A 10,681-nucleotide genomic window follows, 5' to 3' on the forward strand; every position below is an offset into this window, starting at 1 on the left:
GGAGAAAAGATTTATGAAGAGATTGGCATGCTGCCGAATTGCTAGATAAGCCTTATAGCACATCTCCTGAAACCTAGAAGAGACAGAGAAAAAAAGCTCAGTAGATTTCTCTCTCAGATGCATATTACTTCTTCACCTTCAAAACAGTTTTCAGGTAACTGGACAGTCTAAATCTAGTAGGAACACCATAATATTGCTGAGAAAATATCCTCATCTTCCTACTTCAGTTATCTTCATTTCTGTAAGAACTAGTAGTGGCCAGACAAACACAATAACCAAACTGAAGACAGGCTTTCTAGCCTTCAACCTCATTTGCAATTCACTCAAGTGTTCTACACAAGTTTATGGGAGTTCACAGAGACATTTTAGTCATTGCTATTGACATTTCAGATTTCAAGGCACATTTCCTGATATACCACTGCAAACAGCGCCTTCCTGGTTATTATCAGAGATGCACTTCTCTTCTGCAGTTTTATGTGGGCACTGGCTATTGCTCCTTAAATACTCTGGAGAATGCACTGAAGACAGGGGCATTTGCTATATCACAACATTGGGTGAGAAATGCTCATTTATGCTGAAATCACTGATTTAAGTCAGGATAAGAAAAAAAATCCAAAAGAACTTCACTGCAGCATTCAGACACTATAACTTAAAAATCTGTCTTCCTGCCCCACAACATAATGAAATTAATCTTAAAACTGAAACCTCTCAAAGACTGGATCGCTGGAAAGACAGGTATCAGGAATGACTACAGCAACAGAATTTATTTACTATTATTTTGAAGTTCTCCTTTCTTAGAGGGTTCTGCAGAATGTCATAAACTACACAGGCCAGCTGAAGAGCTGGTTATCACAGCAGCTATAGGAGAGAGAAGTATTGCTGAGTGACCAGCAAGGCTCTGATGCACATTATACCTGACATTTAAGGATACTCAGTTTTTGCATTTATGCCATCTCAAGAGGATTTTGGTTTAAGTTTTAAATAAAAAAAACCCTCAGATATTTAGAAAAATTTAACTTGATACACATGTGCTGACCCTGCAAAGCTGAAGTGAAACAAAGGCCATGTAAGTGCTAAGATCACCTACTGATTTACAAGTGGATTGCTGATCTTCAACTACAGAATTAGAATATACCCACTGCAAGCCAATTAAAATACTACTTTTCAGTTAAAAAGTCTAATTATTAAAGGTCACCCGTAGTAAAGTGCATTTTAGGTACAAAATACTCCAAGTTAAACACTTAAAAAAGGCTCACCTTTCAAACTCTCTTGTTTTGGTACATTCTTGGGCTCCTTTACTAATCACTATTAAAAAGTCTTGTGTTAAGACAAATGGCACACGCTCTCTTTTATAACCAAATTTTTTCTTCTTGTGATCGAGGAAGTGCCCAAAGTCAATGTGAAACAGCTTGGAAAGACAGAAGAATATTTTAAGATTAGTAACTCCTCATTTAATACCTACTCATTTAAATATCATAGTAAAGTTGATAATTTACTTATAGTTGAGATGGATTCTTTTTAAAAACAAACTCATATCAAAGTGAGAGATGACATTAGGCTATGTTTTTAGAAAGACATATCTTACTTGTCCATCATCTTTCACCATGATGTTACTATTGTGGCGATCACCAATTCCCAGTATAAAGGTAGCAACACAGTAGCCAGCACAAGAACGTGTAAACAAGTCAATAGCTGCATCATACCTATTGAAAACAAAGGAGACATTTTCCTACAGATATTCTAATAATACAAAAGTGCAAATTCCTTTATGGGGAGGAAAAAAAAAAGAAAGAACCAACTTCTACTATCTTCTCCCACTGAAGCAGAGTTCCTGGACTTTATGAAAGGAAGAAATCCAGCATACTCTGGGAACAGTAGTACTTCAGTTAGATCACAGAACAGTCAACTAGATAAAGTGACTTTCCTTCTTTTGAAGGCCAGCAGTTTTCATTTTGATGAGCTACTGTTAAAATACAGACGTAGAACTACGAAGATGTGGCTTACCTCCACTTTATGCTTTACTGCTGAGAAGTCACACAACCACCTAAACTTATGAAGAGCTACAAGCAGGAGTAATTGGCAAACAGCAGGGAAGAAAAAAACCCCAAAATCACACAGATGGACATAGTTTCCCACTTGAACTTTAGTTCTCTTGAAGTTTCCATCAAAAAGAGCACATGAACAAGAAAAAACAAGCAACAGGAAATCTCACATTTCTCCTTTGTTCTTGTCCTTGAGCCACTGATGCAATGTATGGCTGTTGAACTGCAGTGCTCCTTTTAAGCCTCCTTTACACTGAATCTGCATGATCGTATGAGAGCTTCTCACTACCTCAATGAGTCCCACACAGTCGCCAATAGACAAACAACCATAAGGCAACATCCTGAAAAACAAAGGTTTGTGGGTTGATTTTTTTTTTTTTAACAGAGTTAAGTTTTAAGACAGCAAGCAACAGGCATGTTTGATAACCCTATCAGGTAAGTGTCATCCGTTACTTACTTTAGGATATGAAAATCTGTTTTAATATTTTATAGGCGTATTAGTCTTGTGTAAAAATTGCACCAGATTAGTACTGTAACATGCCAGCCACTGTATTCATCAAGGTCATTCTTCAGTTTTACATCAGGATAAAAGGCTAAGGCAAAATTTTATTAATATGTTCTTGGAGGCCTCGTGGAATCCACTGGAAAAACCCTTAAAAAGGCATTCAGCATGATTTAACAAGAGCTACTCAACTATATTCAAATTTAAGTACTAGAGAAAGAATCTAAGTACTCAGAAAACAAATGTTAGGATTTCATGGGTTACTGTAAACAAGTAGCAGGTAATACTTTTATGTAAAACCAGCATGGGACCTTCAAAACAAGTTTCTGAACAGTACCTGAACATATTACAAAATTGTAACTGGAGTCTATAGTCAGCAACGTTAGAATTTATCCAGTTGTTAATGGACTAACTGTAAACAGGTGTTTATTCAGGGGACTCTTTAAAGAGCATCATAAATTACTTTTGTAATTTAAGGGAAAATCAAAGGATAACCTCAGTAGCCCATTTTTCTCTACAATTAGAAGAAATTAATTCCTCCGCCTCCCTTTTCTTTCACAGCTCTCTCCTTGCCCTCCCCCAAAGTCTATTTCATCTATTATTTTCAAAACATTTCATCTGAGAAAACTAAATCAAAACCAATCTTTTATTCAAAGATGGAAAGAAACATGGCCATTACCATGTTTAATATCCTCTGTTGAAAGATTTGGGAGAAAGGGTCATGTACCTAAAAAGCAGCCCTGTTCTCTCCTGAAGTTTCATTTTTTTGAGTAAAAGTGTCATATCCATAGACTAAGACAGCCTTGTAGGAACACAGGAGTATCAAAAAAGTTTTTTTGTGATGCCGTGGTAAAAAACCCAGAAAAAACAATCTATCATGGCTCTGTATTAGACCTAAAATCTATGGAACACCAGTGCAATGCATAGCCAGTGGCAGAGCTGACTGCTGGTGTGGCTGTGGAAGTGGGCTTCTCCGTTCTGGATTAACAGCACTTTATTTGCAGGTACTAAAAGTATATTTATACTTATCTATCTACACTTGCATTTTCAGTTAAAAGTCTGATTTGGAGATCCAAGAAAAACAGTGAGACCCATCTATTTTCTTAAGGATGTGGCATAAGCTTTGGACTGTAAGACTTTCTGTACTATGGAGATATACAGTTTAGGGGCCTTAGTGGGATGAGTCAACTTCCAGATCCTCAAAAGATTTTTTTTCTGTCTACTAGTATAATCTTGTAGCTTGCTCAAGATTCAGAGTCCATCAGCTGCCTCATCTTGCACACTCATTTCAGTCTTTCAGTATAGCAGATGGACAGCCGGGAGATTTTTTTTGCTTTGATTTTTTTGTTTTGTTTTAAATCAGCCTGTCACTTATACCATACCTATTCAACTTCTGAAAGAGGCAGCATGGAGCTTCAGAAGAGAAGAATGGTGGCAGGAAGTCAGAGAGGATGTATTTTTTGCAGATTTCCATAGCTGGCTACTCTTCAACACATGGGCACTGTAAACTAACTCTGCAAACCATTCTTGGACAAAGCCATAATTCTGTCACTCATGACAGTGCTAGACACAAAATAGTTGCCCAAATGCGTGAGATGATATAGACCAATAGGTCCTTTTGTCTAGATGACAGGGAAATGAGAACTGGGGATGCAAAGAAAATACTTTGTTTGACAGTGCAGAGGCAGGTCTGTCACACCACCACCTAAAAATCTACCATACCACAAACATATTTGGAAGTATAACCTGTCTAGTATCAGTTTTCCAGAAGCAGAATAGCTTATACTGAATGGCATTCTGCAGAAGCTACTGTACCCACAGACTATTTAGAGGTGAAGAAGCTGCATGCATACCAGACCAGGTAATACCTACTTTGTGTACTGAAATTAAGACACCACCTACAAAGAGTCACTGCTCAACAGGGCTGCAAGTTTGGCAACTTGTTCAAAGCAAATCCTACAGACACCATCAGTAAATCATAGTGTGGCCAGCGTGTGTGTTAGCTCTTGTAGCCATTCCTTGTACATAGATCCCTCATCCCCACTTGAATGGGACTTAAGTATTTTTCAAACACCATCTTATCTTTACAGAATTCAGTAGTTTAGCTAACTCATGGTTATTAAAAATAAATTAAAAATTGCTCCAACATGTACAAACATGCCTATTTATAGCATTTCTTTATTACCCTCGGGAGAACAGAAGCAATCTCTGGAAACAAACCAATGCAAAACCCATTAAGAACAGTATTGCTTGAGAATGACCTTTAATGCTTACCGAAGATCAAGACCCTGATTTTGCCAGATGTTTTCCATAATTCTAATTATCTGAAGTGTCAGCATGTCCTGACGCAAGTCTGGAATAGTCAAAAATACATAGATATTGCAAATTTCCTAACACCAGAAAGATGTTACATTTTATTTTACTTTTCCCCCAAAAAGTATGTCCAAAGGAAATGAGGCTTGCACAGTTTAGTGCGAGTTTTGTTCTCTCAATAGAGAAAAGCAGATTTAGTTAGGAATTAATACAAATTTGTGGTGGCAATTTCAAAGCTGTTTAAAAATATACACTAAAAGCATGACAATGGAATTACAGATTACACATCTGAAATATCATGAAGATATTTTCAAGTAAAAAAATGAATTAAATAGTATCATGTTCCACCTCAGAGTGAACATGTTAGAACATACAAAATTTGTACACGACTGAGACACTTATTTGTGTATGCTTATATTTTCTGGAAAAGAAAATTGCTTTGCTCAGATAATTTTTTATGTGCCCACACAAAATACTAAATAGTAGGTTAGCAAAACGAACAAATATGTAGCTTTTGGATTATGCTTATTTTTCCTTACCATCTCCATTTTTAAAGATTATCTCATTGTTCTGAAATAATAATTCAGACATAATATCTGGGTTTTCCCAGTTCAACCACAGGGGCCTTTTTGCAGATGACATTATCCTGCACTCCTCAAGCCTATAAAAGAAATAAGGTTTCTATGAAATAGGCACAATTTGATTCTCAAACATGATCATGTTTCTCTGATACTACCAAGTTCTCCCTGTTTTCTTCAAATGCTTTAAACTATTATGAAATTACAGATGCACATGTAACTGACAATCAACCACGCTTACTTTCAGCTTCAAACTTACTAATTTAAGTGCAATGTTCACCATTTGCTAAGCCCAGCAGAAAAGCTGGCTATATTCTTAAGTTTTCCTTCAGCAGCACATGTTCCTTACAAATGGAAAAAGGTAATTTTTTTTCCACCTTAAAGGGAAAGCTAACTGTCATGCTGTTCCCTAATTTGTTAAACCATTAGATGTAAATTACTTTACTCTCTGTGAATTAGGCCACTACAGATTTCGTTCAGTTAACTTTGAAAATACTAATATTTAGTATGTTAACATTTAACATTAACATTAAGGTTAACATTACTATGCAGTTACTGAAACGTCTAGACAAATGTCAAAACTGAAGACAATACCGAAGATTTCCCAGTTGATGCGCAGGATTAAGAGGAGAGATAAAACCTTGTAAAGCATCCATAAAATCTGGCCGTCTCATTTGTTCAACAAGAAACTTCATTTGCACCTGACAAATAATCACATTCAGGTTTTGAGAACACTAATTACATGTAAATGAAGGTAAGTATCAGATTTTAGCTTTGGTTTTAAAGCATGTTTTTGCACAGTTCCAACACAAGCAACTCTGCTTAGCCACATATTACACAAATTGAAACCCTTAACTTTAGCTCTATTGCCTTAAGAGGCAGACAATGGCAATGCACACACAAAATATTACAGCTTCTAGGATAACATACTATCCACTGAAGTTAGCATTAATACTCTTCCAGTTAACAGAATTAAACAGTTCTAAATAATTCCTGTGACTCAACAGCAACCATTTTGGTATGTTGACTTATAATACCTTCTGTGTCTCATCTTTTTTTTCCTGCTTGAGAATATCTGTGAGGTTAATCAACTTCTCCATAGCCTCCACCTGCCTGCTCAGATGCTTTAGGTACATTCCACATGCTCGACAATAGGACTCCAGAAGTAAACCAAACCTTTGACTTACAGTTTTATTGTGCATTTCAGACCTACACAGAGAGGAAGAACAGTTACAGCTTAAAGGACAAGACCACCTAGAGGTGCCAAAAATGAAAGTGTATCTAACCTCTTCCTGAGGGCTACTTATGGATCCTTCTTTTCAGGTAAATAACTTGTATTGACCTCCCAAAACTTAACTCATTTTGACTGGACTGATCAGACTTCAGAACCCTTTACAACTAATTCAGCACAGAGTTCATAGGCTTTTTCCCCATTCCTTCTTGCTCCATCCTGTCCTTTTCTATCCCTTGCCTTTATTCAAAATCCATGCTTCCCATAAACTTTGTAGTAAACCTCAAGCTTTCAATTCAAGTTCCAAATTTCTTTGCTGGGAGTAAAGCTAACCTGTTTCATTTTCTCCTTGTCTCATTTAGCCAGTCCCAGGCTGTGGCCCTCTAGTTTCCTTTTCCTTACTCACTCTCAAGTCTTCGCACAGTCCTAAAATACATGCCCTCAAACAAGTTAATGAGGCAACTTATTCCATTATCCTTGACAATTACCAAGGGAAGCAGAAAACTGAAAGCATAAAGATTCATTGTTCCTATTTCTGTGACTGATCACACTATCTTAGAACAGCATTTTTAGGTGAGACTTAGCTACAATCCAGTACGCCGTAGGCTGATTTATGCTCAGCCTTCTCAACACCAGGAATATGTTATACTTAGTAAGGAAGAACACCAAGATATTTTGGTTATGAAGCTCTATGAAGTCTTTAATAAGCCCGTATAAACAGTTAATTTTCAAAGCTTTATCTCATCAAGTTGGGTGGCTTTCTTTAGGCGTCAACTATTCACAAAGTCTTCTGGAAGAGACTAGTGGTGGATCTGGCATACAAAATAAAGTTCAAACAGCAGAAATCTGTCCAAGTTGTGAACAGCTAACAATACGGGAGGCTTCCAGCAATCTTAGACTACCTTACTTTTGGAATATTCATCATTAGCTAAAAAGAAGTACAAGACTAACTATCTGTTATTAACTAGCTTTTGAAACTACAAGGGAAGACTTCTATTACCAACCTATGCATTTAAATTCTTAACCAATATAAAACAAACCGTAAGTGGTAGTATTCTCCTAAAAAGGACATTTACTATGCCAAGTCTTTAGAACTACTGATTTCTTACAGCTAACAGGAATCCCACCACCCCTTAACATGATAATTCAGCTTACTTTAAATGCCAGAAGAAGAAGTGCCCTATCCTTTGATTGGTCAGTGCCTTCTTGAGTAAAAACCTCACAAGCTGATTATCTAAATACTGTTCGTATTTCAGAACCTAGATAAGGATAAGAGAAAAAAAATCAGCTGCAGTTATTATTTCTATGAACAATATACAGATTAAAGCCAGTTAAATAAAAAGCAATCTATGCTTTATATTAAATTTTGTAGAATAACTGATCTTCGTATTAATACTTGTATGTGTTGGGATTTGAACAATATTTGCTAACAGTGTATTGGCTATCTCTATTTCAGGAACTTACCATCTGATGCTTCCTTTACTGTTACCAAATATTTTAACCTCAACTTGCTCAAAATTTTGAGAAGACGCTTCTGCTCATACTTTCCCATATGTTAGGACAGCTGAGGTAGCTGCCTGTTCCAGTTGGTAGAACAGTTCTGCATCTCCGTAAAATTTTAGCATTTATCATCATCAAGCAAAACCACAGCACTACAGGAAATGATCTACATTTCATCCCCGCCTACTAAATAATGCACAATGCAAACAGATACTTTTGATCACCTCTTTTTCACAGCATCTTAATTTTTGTTGTATTTTAATCCTCTGTGATCACTGAATATACACAAGACGAAGTATACCAAAATGTGTTATATACCTGCACTAGCTGGATTAAGTACTGAGACAGTTTATCATCTGTCAAGTACTTCTCTAGACACCGAACTGCAAAAGCTCGCACCATTGGATCTGGATAATTACAGTCCAAAAGCTCCATTGCTTGCTCTGGCTTGATTGGAGGCCAATCTTTTACCAAACAGTACATCTGTGGGTAAGAAGTCCAAGCATGTTACACGTTTGCATTGATTAGGAAGAAGTTGTAATACGCAGCCATTAGAAGGTATCATCAGACAAACTGCATCTGAGTAGAAGCTGTTTACTCGCCAGTCCTCTCTCAATAAGCAATCTGGTATTAGTTGCCATCTGACTTATTTTATCCACTATAAAAAGAATGAAAACAAAACCTCACATTTAACTGTAACTGACAAATCAGCAACACAACAAGGATTCAAGTAATACCACCGAGAGGAAATTTAAGACTCAGATCGAGCTAAAGAACAAGAATACGGACCAGACTGATCAGTCAGTGGTCAAGTGGCAACTTGAATCATCGAAGTTTTCATTCAATGTATCATGCACACATAACATGTTTTTAACTTCCAGAAATTTTCTTTAAAATCGCATATATGAAAGCTTCTTCAAAACTTAAGACTAATTCAGTGCTACATGTTACCTGGGCCACTTCATCTCTAGAATTCCATTTAACAGACAAAAGTAATTTGGGCAGAATTTCTGGAGTATTCACGCAATAGTGTCTGCGAAAGAGAAAAAAGTTGCATGTACAAAATGTCATTTTTGCTTCAATAACCATTTACTATGTCCCCTTGGTCTTGCGCCTTTTTCTTCCTCTGTCAGCAGAATATTATCGATGCCATAAGGTAGTGTCAGGATCCATGCACAAAGGTAAGACTGCAGTAATGGGGAAAATGTAAACCAATTCAACAACTTGCTTTTCCCCATGGGCTTATGCACCCAGACATACAATGCAGAACACTAAAAACCTTTTCTAAAACACTAATCCCAACAATACAGAGTAATGAAAAGGGAGCAAAACCGAAGAAAATTGTGACAAATTTGGAGTGAAGGCGGTGAAGTTTGTCACAGACAAAAAAGGTTTTTCTTTGGTTTAGTTTTTGTTTTTAAATACCTGTGGCTCCAAAGGAAGTCCTTCTCTTGCTCAGTGATTTCAGACAAAGGATCTCGCGTACATATGGCTCGCAGTTGCTCCTTGTCACTTTCCCTTAATTCGTTATCTCTAGCTATTCTGTTACTCTGCAGAGGGAAAGTGGTCCATTAACCCTCCACACACTTCCTTCTGTTGTCATGCAACCAACATACATGCAGTAAAGTATTTTAACAGCATAGCAGTATTTATAGCCTATGTCACACAATACTATCTTGTTGTTTCCTTTTGTTATAACTAAGGACTTAATTTAAAAAGAGAGATATGAAAGACTAGGCCTTTGATTTTTACAACTGCTTTTAGTCACTACTGGGACAAGAGGTGGTACATTTCAACTAAATCATCTGTGTGGAGAAACAGCAGCAGTTGACATCTGATGAACAACATAATGCAGCACAAAATGAGACTGCCATTTCTTGTCTCCAGTTTTGAGATTGCTGAGAACTGCTGAAAACAGTGAAAAAGAATCAGGACTGAAAAAGCAGAATATGGGGGATGAAGCTAGGTAAATAAAAGGTAGGATACTGTAGGAAAGCCTGAGTAACAGTAAGTCTGGAAAACATTAACCTAAATTAGCATAAGATATAAGAAAACAGAAGTGGTACATGCCAAAATTTTATCTAAGACTTCATTTATTAAAATCAGCTTAGACCAATGGCAGAAGTGTTGAAACTACTACTACTTGAGTAACTCACTGTGCCAAGTTCAATTTTTCTCCTAAACTTTCCATTTCTTAGTTCACGTAATGTGTTTTTTGCAAAGCAACATATTAAATGACGCACTCTGAGGTTTCAACTACTGAATCAACTGCACTGCAAAAAAACTCTTAAGCACCTTATACTATTCCCTTTAATATGAAGTAAAACTGTAATAAGCAAGTTCGACACTTATAATGATGCCATCTGAAAAATTCTGAGAGTTGAACAGTGTATTTATAGTGAACCCACATTTGTCACATCTGTATGACACCTACTACAAAAGAATAAGACCAACTCTTTTCCAAGTTCAAATTGTTCAAACTTTAAAACCACAGTATTTGACCTCTTATTCTGCT

The 10,681-nt window shown here is 36.6% G+C and overlaps 1 protein-coding gene across 1 annotated transcript in view; it reads right to left on the minus strand.

Moving 5' to 3' along the window:
• PIK3CA (phosphatidylinositol-4,5-bisphosphate 3-kinase, catalytic subunit alpha) overlaps positions 1-10,681 on the minus strand; it is a 23,367-nt gene that overhangs the window by 914 nt on the left and 11,772 nt on the right. The window contains 12 exon segments of the mRNA XM_010286883.1: positions 1-73; positions 1,257-1,408; positions 1,586-1,703; positions 2,213-2,383; positions 4,819-4,897; positions 5,397-5,518; positions 6,030-6,136; positions 6,473-6,644; positions 7,822-7,925; positions 8,485-8,649; positions 9,118-9,199; positions 9,592-9,716. The exon segment at positions 1-73 is cut by the window's left edge and continues 15 nt beyond it. Coding sequence (XP_010285185.1) covers positions 1-73; positions 1,257-1,408; positions 1,586-1,703; positions 2,213-2,383; positions 4,819-4,897; positions 5,397-5,518; positions 6,030-6,136; positions 6,473-6,644; positions 7,822-7,925; positions 8,485-8,649; positions 9,118-9,199; positions 9,592-9,716 — 1,470 coding nt within the window.

Source organism: Phaethon lepturus, unplaced genomic scaffold (genome assembly GCF_000687285.1).
Source record: "Phaethon lepturus isolate BGI_N335 unplaced genomic scaffold, ASM68728v1 scaffold19525, whole genome shotgun sequence".
In the NCBI taxonomy this organism is placed as follows: Eukaryota; Metazoa; Chordata; class Aves; order Phaethontiformes; family Phaethontidae; genus Phaethon; species Phaethon lepturus.